This window comes from Accipiter gentilis, chromosome 1 (genome assembly GCF_929443795.1).
Source record: "Accipiter gentilis chromosome 1, bAccGen1.1, whole genome shotgun sequence".
Taxonomy (NCBI): Eukaryota; Metazoa; Chordata; class Aves; order Accipitriformes; family Accipitridae; genus Astur; species Astur gentilis.
This window is the reverse complement of record NC_064880.1, coordinates 14,389,252-14,406,722: the sequence shown is the minus strand read 5'-3', so window position 1 is coordinate 14,406,722 and position 17,471 is coordinate 14,389,252. Positions and strand designations below refer to the sequence as shown.

At 40.3% G+C, this 17,471-nt stretch overlaps 1 protein-coding gene across 20 annotated transcripts in view; it reads right to left on the bottom strand.

Annotated features, from left to right (window-relative positions):
• Positions 1-2,052: 2,052 nt before the first annotated feature.
• LRRFIP1 (LRR binding FLII interacting protein 1) overlaps positions 2,053-17,471 on the bottom strand; it is a 116,923-nt gene continuing 101,504 nt past the window's right edge. For 17 of the 20 annotated variants that reach the window (XM_049801951.1, XM_049802026.1, XM_049802008.1 and 14 more), the window contains one exon: positions 13,726-17,240. In XM_049801951.1, the coding sequence (XP_049657908.1) occupies positions 15,130-17,240 (2,111 nt within the window). In that variant the 3' untranslated portion in view covers positions 13,726-15,129. Of the gene's footprint in view, positions 4,940-6,314; positions 6,420-7,081; positions 7,162-7,605; positions 7,724-8,664; positions 8,712-13,725; positions 17,241-17,471 lie in introns of those variants that run through there. The other 3 variants (XM_049802123.1, XM_049802106.1, XM_049802113.1) reach the window with 1 other exon arrangement.

Sequence of the window (17,471 nt, the reverse complement as noted above, 5' to 3'; positions counted from 1 at the left end):
CTTGGCCTTGTAGAACTTCATACGATTGGCCTCAAGTACTGAAGCGAGACACACGCTGCTGTTGGAGCTTGAGAGGAGACTGGAAACTCAGGCCTGTTTCTTGGCTGCTGCTCTGGGATTAACACACAAGTTAGGCGAGCTCTGTCTGCTCCAGATATAAACAGTGTGACCCAGGCCTCATATCTGCACAGGAAGGTTTGCAAAATGGACCCTTAAGAGATAACTTCGTGATAGCCCTTCCTCACAGGGAAAAATGGCTTGTCTTTCAAAACTGCAGCCACTGATTCTCATCCGCTAAGGATCATCATTAAAATGAAAACATTTAAAAATCACTTAATAAAAATAATTCAAATCATTTAACCAAAGGCATCAACAGAAGTCAGTCACCCTCCAAAAAAACCTTACCATGATTTCATTATGCACTTCTACAGGTGTTCGGGTTTTTTTTTAACAACATTAGCTTTATTACACTAACTTCACCTTCTGAAGTTTTGAGCAACTATACCTGTGAAATTAAAAATCTTCCCATAACACTACCAAAGCACATCTCAGATGCCTATACATAAATCACAACATATTATCACAGAGAAGTGGCTTTCCCCCCACCCCCCTTTTTACTTAAAAACAAGTTAAGACATATACGTCCTAGTTCAGTAACAATAACCTTGTTACTACTACCGACGCAGCTAGGTGCTCGACAACAGTCAAGCCGGTTAGAAACCAGCACTGATATTAAACCACAGCTTCCACATCGCAGCGCAGCGTGGAGAGCTGCAGCCGAGCCCCCGGAGAGGAAGGGGGGATCCCTCCGAGCAGCCCGGTGTCCCCGCCCGCCCAAAGGGAACGCCCAGGCAGGGGACCGCGGCTCACAGCCCTCACTCCGGCTCCAGGGAGTGCTGAGCAACCCTCCTGCTGCCCAAACGAAGCCCCCTCACCCATCGTAACGCCTCCAACCCAGCTGGGCGACAACGACCTCCGCCGAGCACGCGCTCAACGGCCGCCAGCCGCCACTCCCCGCCCGCGCCTCCAGCCCATTGGCTGCGACGGGAAGCGCTCCAGCTCCTGATTGGCCGATGCGGTGCCTGCGCCAACAGCGTGCTGCCCACCCCGCCCCCGCACCCCTCCGCGAGATCTCTCCTCAGAAGCGCTTCGGCCCTCCTCACGCCCCCCCCCCCCCCCGCCTCTCCCTCACGGCGGCGCGGGGTTGTCGCAGCCCTCACCACAGAAAGCCCAAACCTTAGCCTGCGGGGGACAGCAGCGGCGTGTCGTCTTCTACAGTTATTAAAACGAACAGCACGCTGAAGGGGCAGTGGAGGCGAACGCAGTGAGCTGGGGAACGTCACCCAGTAAACACCCCCTGCACGGGTTACCGAATCTAAATGTACACGTTATTTCTACAAACTTGGTTCTGGGCCCTACTCCCTCCGTTAAACACATATATGTGTTTAAGTTCTTAATAAAGTGTGCAAAAAAAAAAAATCACAAAACAAACCGACCCCCAAACCCATATAATCGTTTAGAGCATTTGAAGCATAGACAAGCACTAACCTCCTCAGCATATTTCACCTAAGTGATCTCTCTATATCAACACCCACAATCAGTGCAAGATGAAATTTAATACTAAAATTGACATGGTTTTGCTGAACAAAGTTGCCTCCTGTGGTGAAGGATTCTTTCTGTTGTGATGGATTCTTCCAGGGAAAGTTACTATATGGGTTACCTATCTCTTCACTGTAAATACTCTTAGGGAGAGAATGAATCCCATTAGCAATACTATTCAAATTTCTCCTGATAGGACACTGTCCCTATCCTCCCCCTCCTCAAGTGCACTCTGCCATTAAAAATGTTAATATTTGGAGGTATGTCACACAGCAGTGCCCTTAGGCACACAAGCCCGTGCCTTTGTACATTTTACAGCCGTGATGCTCACGGTTGCGTGTCTGCAGCAATATATTAAAAAGTAAAATGAGCTGTTACACCCGTATCATCCAAAAAGTCTGTATTTTCCAAGAGGACTTTTACCAGTAACATCATCATGACAGACCACTCCATAAAAACTACCCAAACAAGTGACATTTTTATTGGCAAGTTCTGCTAATGGATTTCCTTTTCGACGCTCGTATCTCCTAATAGTTTGATTGAAAAAAACCAAAACAAAAATAACCATTTGGGTAACATTCCATTTGCAAACAATAAAATTATTTAACATTTAAAAATAAAACAAAGGATAACAATTTTAAATACAAATTCTAGGAAAACCCATCCTGGTTCCCCCAGGAGCTGTTCCTTGCCAGGCTGCCACCACCTCGGCTCTGCTCTGAGTCAGTGGGCTGGGTGCCAAGGCGCTCTCAGTTGGAGCTCAATTAAAAGGACCGGGGCATGTGCTATTATTACCATTCAAAGCCCTGTTGTTGTACATTCTTCACAGGAAAACATAAAACAGTTTGCAGTAAACCAACCAGTACTTCTTCCCTTATTCTAAAGCTAAGTCATACTGACAGTTAGGGGGGGAAAAACCGCGGCTTCAACATTCAGCTACTTTTTCACACACACAGATTTCTACTAAGAGCATATCCAGGTTGAGATACACATCTGATTTCTGTCATGAGGTTAATGCTTATGGGGTGCGAGATGCAATCTACTTCGAAATGATAAACACATCACTTCCTGATGAACAAAGTATTATTTTTAGCCTTTTGGACCAATGCTTAGTTGCTAGGTTGTTTCTCCTGAATCTTGCAAGGAGAGACAGTTTTCACCGCTATGACAAATAAAAAGATGACTGGTGGCAATCACACACCTTATCATCAGTTACTAAGATGGTGTAGCTAGCACATTTGTTTACATTCTGAAAAACCCTTAGTTCTTTTTTTAGGCCCCAGAGGCTTTGTACACCAGAAATTACACAAGTCAACCACAGAAAATTGTAAATTGGTATCCACAGCGATTTTGAGGTATTCCACAAGAAACCTGGCTCTGCACCTGAATGTTCCTCTCAAAAACCAAAAAAAAAAAAAAAAAAAAAAAAAAGAAAAAGAACCCAAAGCCCTAGCTGGAGTGGAAACTTCATTTAAAAGACTCCTTTCATCCCCATGTTCCACCATATTTGATCAACAAGGACATACTTATTTTCCCAGGGGCACAAAAAGAGCCTTCTTCAACCTTTTCCTGGAATATTAATTTCAGTACTTCATTCCAAAATTCCCAGGTACACTCCGAAGAGATGAAGAGCAAGGTGTTATTTTCTAGCCAAACCAGAGAAACACATTCAGACACTATTTTTGGTTTATTTGATTTGTGAAGGTGCTCTAAGAAGATACCGGTGATCCCCCTACGTTGAAAAGAGCAGCGGTTTAGACTCTAACCTCCAGTCTGCAAGCAAGAGGCTAGGGAAAGACCTGGACCGGCAAGTCTGAAGACCAAGTTAAGAAGAAATGGTCTCCCGGGTCTGGATTTGGCTTGATAGAACTGTATCTATTGAGGCAGTCAGCATCGTCAGAAGGTTGTTCCTGTTAAACAGGAGATGCTGCTTCATTGGGTGAACAGGTTCCTAAGGGACTGGTCGCCTGCCTTATTCACAAGCTTTTTTGTCAGGGCTGAAGGGGAAAGGACAGCTTTATTCTTCAGGTAACTGCTGTTCTCCTTTGAGTAGTACATTCAGAAAAATTTCCAATAAACCAGAGCTGTAGTGCTAGTTGTGTATAATAAATTGCCTGCAACATCTTAATTGGTTACGTTATTTTTCATGAACAGTGGAAAACCTTAATAATGACCTTAGAAGGAAATAATTCACTACTACTGTATTTGTAGAAAAACCATAGGCAGTAATATTTTCTAAAGTGCTTCTTTACTTATCAGTTACTTTTTTAAAAATTAGACTTGTATTTTTTAGCGGCATAGTTTTCTAGTAGTTCATGGACCAGTAGATAGTTTCTGATGTAAAAAACCCATTACATATTTCGTTTAAGCAAATGACACTTGCTTTGACAAATGCACCGAAGTGAGTGATCTAAGTGCAAAACCCACCATTTCTTAAAACACGGCCTTATGCTGGTTTATTAATGCAACTTTACATCCTTTAAAAGTAGTTTACTTCAACTCCAAGAGCAGGGATTAAATAATACAAATAAAAGTTGAAAATTCAATGAAGCTATTGCCTATTTACCCTGAAACAAAATAGTCTTATGATTCCACTGGTGCAAAAATCCCTCCAAACACCTTTGTTTTATTGGCAAAGTCATTTAAGGTCACTTTTGCTTCCAAGACCATCTTCTTCCATGGTTTCCACTGAAGGAGTTTTGCTTTGTAATGGCTTGTGGTTCCACAGTGATTTGTAAATGAAAAACCTACTATGAATAACTCTAGTGTAGTCACTAAATTACAGATACTGTCATGAGAAAGTTCAAAACTTACAGTGCTTTTTTTAAAATTTTCAGCAAGACACAAAATTCCAGTCCAGTTAAAGTGTTTTCTTTGAATGCCATTTTAAATGGCAATAAGTGGCTGCTGTGCCTTCTGGATGGAGAACTTAACACGATGCCCGATGTGCTTCTTACATGGTAGACTGACATTGTACTTCAAATGTACCCAAAGAACGGCTTAGAAGGGCTCCCGCAGGCACAGCCATTTGGATCAGCTACTCCTATGTATATAGTGCAGTAGGTTTGAATCTGCGTAGAGAGAACCACAGCTGGGTGGCACATAGCAAATGTTAGGGTTGTCTGTTCTCAGAAGGCATGACACGAAGCATCCCGGACAGCAAGAGACAGAAGCATCTGCAGCGTTGTTCTGATTCTGTCAAGTAGTAGTTTCCATCGAAAGGTGGTGGTTATTGCTGAGACAGTAAAGCACTCCGGTTGGCTTTCATCTTCTCCAAGCGTTTTACTAGATGACCATTGCTGACTTCAAGCTCTTCAGTTTTATCCAATGCTGAACGAAGCTGAAAGAAGAAAGCAGAAAAAACCCACATAATTTTCACAGTGTTTTCCCTGTCCAAAGATAAAGCAAGATTTGTAGTTACCAACACTAACTGATGATACTGCTGGAATTTCCTTACAAGATAAAGCAGTTGAAAATTCCTATTAGCAGAGTTAAAAGTAAACATTGTGTAACTGCTTTGAAGGCCACACACACATTTTCTAAGCATGGTTCCAAGAATCCGAGGTATTTACAGAATGTTGAACAAATGGCTCTGAGTTTGCCTCAACTTCAGAGGCACGCCTGTCTCACTGCCTGGCTTTTATGTTTCTGGTTCCCAGAACTACAGCCACAGGTGTGACGTTGGTGCCTTAGTTTTCTATAAAGCCCACCATGGCATGGGGGTAGGGACAGGGAGGTGGACCACACAGAGCAGTATCTATAGGCAGCAGAGCAAGAGGAGTATTTAGAAAAAGCAAAGAGCCATGCTGGAAAAAAAAAACCAAACCAAAACCCAACCAACAAAAAACCCTCAGGAGCCAGGTGTGAAAGAAGCTGACAAACATATTTAAACTGGTTGTAGCAGCTACTTGGAGATAACATGAAGTTTGGTAAGACAAGTAAGGTCAAAATTACAAACAGCTTGAAGATGCAGTGTTTTACAAGAGAGAAACACAGACAGTCTGTGGACGGACACACTACAGCAAACAGGCATGAACAGATTGACAGAGCAAGAAAAACAGCTCAATAAGAATGATTCACATCCATTTAGCACTCAAGTTTAGACTCTGAAGCTTGGAAGTTTAGACTGTCATTCCCAGTAAGGTGTGGCACTGTGCTTAAATAATGAAGCGCCCAAATGAACTTTACAGCAGGATTTCCAGTGTTCTACTGCTGTAATTTCTGAGTCACATGTTCTAAAAAGACCAGAGTTTATAACACCCAAAGTAATAAGCCTTCAGGTACAACAAAGGACAATGACAGCAAAGTAGAAATAGGAGTTCTTCAACTTTATGAATGTCGAACCACATGAACATTCACAGCTGCAAAGTAGTGTTTGAGCATTTGAAGGCTGCTTCTAGATTCAAGTTGTACAAGTACAACCTGAGTTTGCTCCAGAGAACCAACTCTGGTACAAAGCAAGGCATTGCAAGTCAGTTTAGGAAGGAATGGCGAAACAGCAGTGGGAGTTCATAGTTGTGACTGTTACTCCAGTTTGAGTGCTGACAATTTGGTTAAACATTTAGAACGAATAACTAAAGCAATAAAAAAAGTAGACGTTTATTCTTTGCTCTGCCAAGAAAGATAGTTCCTCCTCCAAAATGCACCAGACAGACAGGTCTCCCCCCATGCGGTGCAGGCTGATGGCTAGCCTGTGACAGTTTGCATTTAGTTACCTCTCTCTGTAGTTTGCGTTTCTCAGCTTTCAGTTCATCTTCTACTCTTTCAGCATTTTCAGCAGCAGTTTTGTATCGGGCTACCTGACCTTCCAATCGTATTACCTAAGAGAATGGCAAATTTTTTAAATTAAAAGCTGTATCAAGAAGTGACTCTGAGGGTTTACTCTTCCACTAGTAGTTAAGCAATAACCAGAGAGATGCTCACTTTCTTTAATAAAAGAAAGGCACATTCTGAGGAAAAAAAAAATATACCAAGGAAGCCTGGCCACGGTAACTTACTCCAGACCTTTTATACATATCCATACTTAATATGCTTTCAGCAACAAAAAATACAGTCCATTGATTAAATTGATTTTAGCAGGAATATTGCTGACATATTCTGGACAAGAGCAAAGAGTCAAAATTGAAGAGTCTTGTATAAAATCCATATATACTACATCATATAATACAAGCCATTTAAAAATTGTTGATAGCTAGGCATAAGGAAGTATTCTGAAGAGTTCAGTAAGTGCTCTCAATATACCTTTGTCTTTTAATGTTTTTCCTTTGGTAAAGATGAATAATATATTCACTCTTCCCCATACATAAATGAAAGCATTTTAGTATTTATGACTTACGTGCAGTAGCCCTGATGCTCCAACACTCTTACTTCTTATTTTAAGGGAAAATCACAGTAATCATTATTTCATTTATCATATAATAAAATACACTTTCTCTTTGCATTCTCACCATGCCTAAACAAACAGAACAAGCCAGAAACTTACATTCTGTTCCAATGCTGTTATCTCTTGCTCAGACTTTGCTAGTTTAAATTTGAGATCACTGATCTGTCTGTTGGCATCTCCTAAAAGAATTGCAGATTTATCAGAGATGTCAGAACAAGTATCAACAGTGTCTTCTAACAAGTCTGTCATAAAATTTCCATGCTACAGGAATCTACTTGGGGCAGCAATAGAGTAGCACGTGGTTTCTGCCAAAAAAGTGCCCAGCAGATGGGGGCTATTCCAGTCTTGCCCGATTCCCTTCTGACCGCTCTGAAAGTGGAATTAACCAAGAACTCACCCCAGCTCTCCTGGGGAACAGAAGGGAGATTTCCAATTGCAGTCTTGCTCAAACAAAGGATAATCACCCTCACCTCTGGTAGAGGTGTGTGGCTGGCTCCCAGCTTGAAGCTCCCTTACAACTGAAGGCTCATTTTTACTTAAGAGCCATGTGGTTATTGTACAGATACATTTTCTCATTCACATACAGGACATAAAAGTTCTCTTAAAATCAAAATGCAGCTCACTTTGGAGGTCGATCATGTGCATATCTGTCCCATTTTCCAGAACTTCATCTTCTGACTGTGTATTTTCCATCTTGCCATTCTTCTGCTTTTCTTCCAGCTGTCCCTTTAATTTTTTAACCTGAAGGACACAAAATAATTAGTTATTAAAATCAGAAAGGGAAAATTGTGGCTCAATACTCAAATTCACTCAGTGAATTATTAGAAAACAAATTATATTTTTTTTAAGCTTAAATTCCATAAAATCTTTTGTTCAAAGTAATTTCCTAGAAATTCTTTTGGCAAATGACTCATCATATTTGAAGTACCAGTGCTTATACATAAATTCAGGACCAAACATTAACGAGTGGAAGAAGACTCTTTTATTAGAAAAGCCATAAATGTTCTGCAGGCGCATTCATGTAAAACATTCTTAAGACCCCCAAACTGCATTTGGTTGTGTGAGAAGACTCAAGGCCAAGGATATAGTCCATAAATGAAAGCACAGAGCATCCTGCAGAGAAACAGATCAGCTAGTTTTTTGAATAAGCTTTATATCTACTATGGACTATCAAGGTACCAGCAATAATTACTTTAATTACTATTTACCCATCTACTGTAATTCCTCCAGCATTTCTCTCCAAATGGCCCATTACCCATAGACCTAGCAATGGGGAAGGCTTACTCTTGGAGATAAAATTTGCTTCTACAATTTCTGGACCATATTTGTTTTTCCCTTGGGCTTGGCCAATCCAAAGTATTCTTTTTCAGAAATAGTCCTAGAGAAGGAGTTTTAGGTGACTAAGGACACTGAACGTGACTGGTTAGCAACGTGGAACAGGCACACTGGATCATATCTTTCTTCCCTTGTATCCTGACTTAATGCGCAGGAGAAATGTTTCAGAGGAATAAAGTGGCAAGCCATGTAGTAAGTCCTCAGCAAGAGCAACCCTCCACTCATTCTGAAAGGCAATGGTACTGCTGTTCTGTACCTTATGTTGGGGCTGTTTTGATTTTCTTAGTCTATACTACTCTTATCATAGATTTAGCAAACACACAGCATTTCAGTTTTCCTGTGATTACCTGGTCTAGTAAAGATTCTCGTTCATCGATGAGTTTTTTCAGTCTGTCTGAAAGAGAAAACTGAAAGTTCAGTGCTGAGTTGATCCAGCCGCACATTTCAGACTGCATCTGATATAAGACCAAACCATTAAGGTTAGTGAAACTAATGATGAAGGTAGTTATGCACGTACCACAGGAAATGAGGCCACAGACAGGGCTGGGAAGGGGCTGCAGCCAGGGAAGGTTATGTCATTCTCACAGAACATGCTTGTCACGGCAGTAGCAGCACCCAGCTGCATGCAAAGAGGCTAATCTTCTACGTTAGGCTAGCATGCAAGAACTCTAGGGTCAAACACAACTGCAACACAAAATCTCACAAATCTTTACAGTTTAACATAATGAAAATACTGTAAACACCTATAATCATAGCTAAGCACATTCTTAGCACTTTAAATCTTCACTTCTTTTACTGAACAGCATGGCAATGACATTTTGTGTTATCTCCAGTATTATGACCAGAAAAACATTTGCCCATTAAATTATTTTTGTTTCAAAGTGGTCTGGTAAAACATTCTTTTCTCTTTAATCCTTCATAGTCAGTTCTCCTGGTCAAATATCAAGCAGGTGATGGGCAATGTGGACCAATTGTTGTGCTACACTTGAACTTGGAAGTGCTACAGATCAGCACATAGATATATGTGACATTCATTAATAAAGTGCACACTACAGAATGAGACAACTGGAAAAAAGAACTAGAAAGTAAGTAAACAAATCACTTGGGTTTTTTCTTCTCTATTAAGGGGTACAAAATGTGAAAGCATTTTAGCAGGTACTTACAATTTTTCTTATCACTAAAATTACTTTACCTCATTAATTAACAACCTTAGTTTGTTCAGGTACACCTCAACAGAAGTACACTGGAACACAGCATTCAAATGTACTTATCAGAAGAGGATATATTGACCTCAGACAGGTCTTACTCCACAAGTTTGATGTGTATGTTTATTGCAGGTTTATTTAGCTTGCCTCCCTTGCCAGCAAGCAGTCACCTGGGCAGAACTCAGGGTGTTCAGAGCTCAACTTCACATCTAAGGTCTGGCCTGTTAATTAAATGGTTAAAATCCAAAGATCACTCAAGAAAAAGGTGGTTTTGTAAACTTAAGGAAAGCAATTGACAAATTACAGATAGAAGGCTGGTGGGCTTTTACCAGGTAAACACTCTTGATAGACTTCAGTATTTTTTAAAAGCTTTAAAAATAACCAGTCCTCATTTGTTGTTAAATCCTGAACAGGCCAAAGTCTTGTGGTTCCCCCTTTTTTCTTGTTAACACACACAGTAAAGGGAATAGAGTCTCTATTGAGTCAAATCATGGGGAAAACTGAAGTTTTCAAATTAAAGTCCCTCTATGTGGCAGACATGTACAGTTCATTAGCTAGTAATAATGTGGTATGTCACTCCTCTCCTGGGTATACAAGTTCCCATATACCAGCAGTCATTCTAGAGCATGGACTAAAACCTTTACTGTGGCTCCTGATCCAATACCCCAAATACAGATCTTAAAGTGACATCCCAGTTCAGCAGTTCTATGCATTCATTTTGAACTTCCTCAAGTCCTATCCTTTTTTTTTTTTAGCCATTTGTAACACACCCAACATGGTTACGCCTGAGCATTGATATGGAAAACCAAAATAAACAAAAGCAAACAAACCACATTTTTGTAAACTATCAAGAGTAACAAAAATTTACAAGTATAAACCCCTTCAAATTAATTAATAAAACAATTTCACATATCTGTATGGGAAGGAAAGGAAGCTTAAGACAGACATTCTGTAAAAGATTAAAGATAGGGAAGAAAAATAAAAGTCAAAGAAGGCGGCAAGGAGAGCAAACCATAAAAGAAAGGTCAGAGATATTCAGACTTGGAGATAGGGTTGGGAGTCACATGTCAGCAGAGATCAAGAAATGAAGTTCTAAGGATTGGAAAGAGAATGAGGACTGATGCAGAAGGAAACCTCTAGGCCACTACAAAATTAGCCCAAACTTATTGACTCTGAAGGGGCCAAATAATCCACCTTAACCTTGAAAGTAACTGAAGTCATGCAGACAGCTATGTAACTTTCACTAACACAACCACTGCTGTGGGGTGAAATATGCCTGCTTGAAGAAAAGACACCTCCTCCAGTTTCCAGTAAGGAAGCACATCAGCTTCCCCCAACCCCTTTCTCTGCAAAATGGATGTTAGCATTTTGGGATGAACCTTCAAATCTGATCTCACCATCAGTTCTCTCTTCCCTCATTACGGACATTGTGCACCCCACTGGGAGAGACGACATACTGGCAGCAGGATTTACATGACCACAGAAATCAGTTTGCTAAAGTTGCCAGTCTTCTGCATGTACAGATGAAGGTCTTTCAAGTTTCACTTATCTTAAAACCCCACGGTAACAAAGAAAACTTACTTTAGCTTGAATAGATATCTCTGCAGAGTCACCTTAATTTTGCATTTAGGAGACATTTTTCCAACAAATCAAGGATCTGAGGACCTTGAGAACACGCGAGCAGAAAAGAGCAATCTACTGAATTAGGACACAAAGTAGCTAATTAAAATTCTCATCTGTAACAGTCATTATCCTTATTTCACATACAAAGATACTACAATGAATAATTAGACTGTGACATTCATCTCACTTGAATTTAACTTTGGTAACACAATTCCCAGGCTATTCACGGCAAAAAATCATGGCTTTCATAAGCAAAGGAGCTCAACAGAGGGCTGCTGTGATGAGCTGGGCCCTGGAAAGGCCTGGGAGAGCGCAGGACATGAAGCGGCGGGGTGGGGGCAGGGGGGTGATGGTTACCAGTGTCTTCTGCTATTGTACAGGCCTGTTTGTAAGTCAAATGACTATTCTCACTACCTTGGTATTGCAGTTGACTCAAGGTATTGCTAACTAGGGTGCTGCTTCAGTGGCGCATTTGACCTAACATTCCCTAATCAGCCACAGACCCTTGATGTCTCTTCCTAATTGGAGGGGAGCATGGGGTGGGAAGCAGCTGCTTTTAACCTGAATGATTTGCATGATGTGTGGCTGGGCAAGGAAATTAATCCTGATGCAAATGAAAGGGGTAAACTGTACTTGGAGGGTAGGAAGACATCCCATGAAATCACAGCAGCAGCCCCAAGCAGCTATTCAGAACAGCCTACAAGAATCCAGCTGTCAGATCAATAGCAGGTTGGATAATAGTCTTTCTCCAGATCTGCCAATTTATTTTGGATCATGAGAAAACAACAACAAAAAATATTGAGAAACGCCCTCCTCTCTTTCTCAGAAGAGGAATACTGCTGGGCACAGGCTGTTGGGACAGTGAGTAAGCATAGGATTCAGAAGACATCAACCAGCTTGCAATACTGATTTTGAGGGGGACAGGAGGACTGTTCTTTTCCATAATAAAGGAAATATTGACCAAGGCCTTTCACTATTACTTGCTGAACAGAGAAAAAAACCCCAACATTTCTTCAGCTACTGCTTTTGAAAGCATTTCAGGCTAGCTCTGAACTTGCAGTAACACACAAACCTGGGCTACAGGCTACATGTACTCACCAGGTATTGAACAGAAAGAGCAGTGAGCATTTGGAGCTATGGAACTATTCTGAAAGACAGAAGTCATACCCTGAACATGGTGCTCACTGCAGCACACATCAGCAGACTGTCCCTGTTTAAAATAAAATAGGTAACATAATAGCACCAAATATAAATCTTGATTTTAATTCACGTCATGATTTTTTGGTTTCATGTTAGACCATGAAAAGACTAACTTTGATGTTTTGCTGTCTTTGAAAGTCAAAACCAGCAAAGAAAGGGACGAGCTAGAACTTTTCTTGGATCTGTTAGATATTCCAGGGAAAATGCCAGAAACCGTTTTCAATTGTATAACTTTACAAAAGATGTATTTTGTAGATAATTCCTCCTGAGACACTGCTTCCTCTCCCTCTCTAATGGCAGATTTCACTCAATGCTAGCTGGCATATATTTAAATTACTAAGTTTTGAATATAACACCTAGCAGTTCCCTTTATCTTCAAGATGATTTATCTGGGAGACCTCCCCCTCTTCCTCAGTGTGCATATAGTCAAGCAAAAAACAAAGAGGTAAATAATACCATGACCACCTTCTCCACAGTACTTGCCCAATTCCAGAAGTCAGGGACCAGCTGCCAACAGAGGTACCAAGCAGCTAACATTCAAGGATGAATTTCTAGTACAGCAGCTATTCTGCATTGCCTGTTCATGTTCTTGCTCCTACCCTAGTTTCACTGAGAAGTTGGCCAGTTACTGTGGGATAAAAGCTGGTACACGGACAGTTAAGACCAGAGTTGTTTCTCCTTCTGTGACTTGGCTTTAAAAAGAACCTCTCTTAGCGATGCCTTGTTTTCTGAAGTGGAAAAAACAGTTAAAATCAGCTCACCATTAATTCCCTCAACCACCCAGAAGCATTTCTATTAGCAAATAACTCATATGAAAAATACAGGAAATGCTGGCGTGTGCCTAATTTGACTCAGAGTTACTTATAGATCCATCCCCAAGTATAGGTGAAGCCTGGTAAGCAAGGTTAATTACATATTTAAGTGTATTTAAAAATTCAATATGAATACATTTAAAATACTTTCAACATTAAACCATGTATTACTGTTGCAAGTATAGCAGAGACAAACCTTTAAATAAATGCTGTGACATAGTAACAAGAGATGCTTTTAAGATCTATGACTTTTAGATTAGCATTTAGTGTAAACCCTTAAGAACAACTGCTAATACTTACAGAAAGCATACTGGAACTGTTGTAAGTTAGAAAGAAGCCATATGAAAAGTTACAGGTTTATAGTCCTGTTGTAAGTTTACAGTTAAGGGTGCCATCATATATGAAAGGTCCTCAAACACCAAGGCTGCCCATTCGTAAGAAGACAGCTCTTCTAGCTATGTAGCACAACACAGTAAATTTAACAAAGCTGCGAAAGATGTTTTTGAAATTATATCATTTAAACAAATAGTTATTATACAGGTTTATAAACAGTGCTCTGGACAGGCAATTTAAAGTACAAAATATGTTTATTTCAATTATATACAGCTCAGTACATTTTGACATACATCTTGAAATTTTGCAGGCTGTACTCCAACTTTGTAACATGAACACAAACACAGCCTTCCATAGCCCCCCCCAACTCCTCAATTTGCATTCCCTTGGGACGTTCATCGCTTAAAACAACTTTAAATGAATTTTTAAGTATGCAAAACACGCTCTTCCTCCCAAGCACTAGCAAAGACGCAAGAAGAAATATACCAATAGAGTCAAAGTGTTTAATCTATGCCAGCAATTCAAAGCAATCCAGCTTTTCAAAAAGGCACAGGGGCTAGTATACAGAACAACAATCATCTTTGGCCTGATAGCTAACAAGAATTAAGATATGCAGAATTATCTTCTTTCCAGAAAGGAAGAGATTAGGAATTTTCCAGAGATAAAAACATTCTTTCAGAATTTGCAAAAAATATAATGCAGTAAGGAAATGCAATTTTAAACAAAAATCTTCTTGGAAGAATAGATACTTTATATATTCATAGCTAGACAGTACTTTATAGCAAACCTAAGCACACATTACAGTGTGTATTGACACTTTCTTCGGCAAAAATAAAAAACCCATGTGAGACATGGTGTAAAAGGCCTACTGTGGTGCAAAGTGCTAGATGAAGTAAACATGTATATATTTATTCCTTTCAGCAAACTAAGACCTCTATGTTGCACTTTCTTCAAACTGTATATTGTTCTTCCAGAGTGTTTAGACTAAGCAGATTCACAGTGATCTAACTATAGTTTGGAATAGGACCATATCAGAAATACACACAAAGTGGAATGAGAGTATCTTTTTTTTTTTTTCCATAGTAAAAAACCAAAAAGTTCCTAGGCTTTAATCATTCAAAAAGAAGTTTCAACATCAGATCAGTGTTGCTGATATACTGAGTTCCTTCATGAAGCGTTAATGTACTTGCTGCAGATCTAATGCGTGTAGGTATGCACATAAGTTCACAAAGGTCCAATGCACATAAGTACATTCAAGACATCTATCATCTAGGCTAGGAAAAAAAGGATTTCCTGTAGAAATTCCTCAGTAGCAGTTATTCACACTAAAAGTACTTTAATTGCAAGATAGTCTGAATAGTTGATTTGTGAAGCTCGCTCTTTTGGTGATAAACTTTTAACCTGAGACACAGCAAAATCAAACCCACGCATGATTTCCTGTGGCTAGGTACGTCAGTGAGTAACTTAATACTTGCATCATTACCAGTTACATAACATTGTATTATGATGAGAGTTACCTATAAAGAAAAAGACTTTTAAGGGAATTCCTAAGGTCCGATGTATTGTGCAAAGTGCATGTTTCTGTACTGGGACTGATCAAACGTCATGTAACTCATATAGCCTTGAGATTTTGAACTTATCATGATATTATACAGTCATCTCTGGGTTTACCCTTACCCCTTCTGCCACTCTGCAAATCCTCCTTGCTTTCATCCCTCTTATTGCCAGCACTTTCCAAATCCGGTTCCAAAACATTTTCATCTGATATTTTTTCCACTTTGTTAGAACCTGATGATTTGATTTCATCTTTTATCACATCAGTCTTCTCATCAATTTTCCATGATGTTTCCCCTTGCAAGCACCGTGTTTCTTCAGGCTCATCTCCTTTTTTATGCTGCAAGCTGTCATCTTCAGTCAAGGCATCTTTGGTTTCTATTTTGTCTGTTCTTTCTCCAGCTTCATCTGTTTGGGCAGTTTTTCCAACAGCACTATTTGTTCCACCACCCTCTTCTTTCTGTGTATCAGCTTTCTCTCCATCACATTTTTCATCAGTTTCTAGTATCTGTTTTGACTCTTCATCAAAATCAAATGCATCACCATCATCTTCCAGTCTTTCCTCTACTTGAGCTTCCAATTTAACTTGTTCGCTAACATCTTCATCCTGCTCAGCTTTCTGTGCCAGGGAATTACCTGCACTTTCCTCAGAAGCAAATCCACCACCATGGTGGTCCACAGGCTCTAACTCTTGCTCATTTTCTTTCAGTGCTTCTTTATCAACTTTATTTTCAGTAGTTACACTAACATCTACAGTTGACTCCTCTTTAGATTCACCTTCCTCTTGTTTAACTACATTCTGCACTTCACCTTCTAAAGGAATATTTTTCTCTCCCACTGTATCACCCATTGTTTCTTCACTACAATGAATTGTTTGAACTTCTGCCCTTGGTTTTAAATCTTCTACCCATTCTGTCCTACTTTCCTTTCCTTTCCCAGACTCATCCCCTGTTTCCAATTCTGACTCCTTAATTTCATCATCTAAAAGACTTGGGTCTAAACCGGTTTCCTGAGTCGTCATGTCTTTCACAACGTCTGTGTCTGGCTCTGCCTGATGCAGCACGCTTCCTTTTACCTCAGTAATACCGCCTACAGCCTCCACAGATGCCTTATCTTGCTCACCTGTTTCTGCAGAATCTGAACACATTTCCAACTCTTCTATTAGTCCTTCCTGCTGTCTGTCCTTCCCAGCTGTAGCATTTTCAAGGTCAGTTTTATCTAGCTTATTTTGTTCCTCTGATGATGCTGAAGGACCATCCTCTGAAGAAAATGGTTGGATGCATGCCTGATCTCCTCCACCTTCATTTTCACTTGTATCTGCTGGGACACTGCTTTCACATGACTCCTTCCCCTTCAAACCCACAGATTCCGTTTCCCCCATCTGACCCTGAACTGCATTCCCAACCTCATTTTCTTCTTCACCTCTATCACCTCCCATTTTATCAATACTTCTCTCAATGCAGTCTTTGCTTTCAAAAAACTTTTCCTGCAAGACATGTGTAACCTTGTTTTCAGCACTTTCTTCTGAGTGCTGGAGTCCCTTGGTATGACTCTCCAAGTTTACCTCTTCATTAAGTGAGCCTGCTACTGGAACCTCTGGTAGCCCTGCCTCATTAGAAACCAACTCACAGCTCTCACTTGTAATGGTGGCTTCCTGATCTATTTCATTACCATTCAGGGCATGGCTAGTTTTAAGATCCTCTCGTTCTTCCCATTTGAGTGCAGCTTTTTCCAGTTCATGCTCTGTACCTAAGTCACTAGGCATTTCCTGAGGAGTCTCAAAAATCTGATGGCCTTGCAGAGAGCCCACTTCCAAGTTCTGATTTGTCCTGGTATTTAAGTCATGGTGTTCAGCCTCCATACTAGCAGGCTGTTGGACTGCTGTGCCTGCAGACTCTGTCACCTTTCTCAAATCATCTGCGTCACCATCATCATTTGAAGAAGTGCTCCCTGATACATGTTCTGTAAGGCTTTGAATCTGTTCTGTAAACCTACTATCTGGTAACATCACTGTTGACAGGGCATTACGTTCTTCAACCATTTTTTCTGCCTTTGCATTTTCATCAGCATGCAATGTCTGTACTTCCTGCTCCTCAGACTCCTCTTTGTGTTCCTCACGCTCAGTATTCTGCAAGATTTCTCTTTTCCCCATATCCTTCAAAATCTCATTTTTCATCTCCACTTCATTGGCTTTGCCTAAAAGACCATTGAGAAAGTTGAAGGGACCACACTATAGCACTTACCTCCCCACTTAAAACCCAGAAGAGAATGAATCAAAGAACAGGTTAATAAAAGATCAGCTTTTGCCAATTACGTGAGGCAAAGCAGCAATTGAATTAGTAAGGGTTTGGGGGTTTTTGATCAGTGAAATTCACCACCACCCTCTCAAAGCAAGAAGTCTCTGGTGCTGGCTTGTGTTTTATTAAA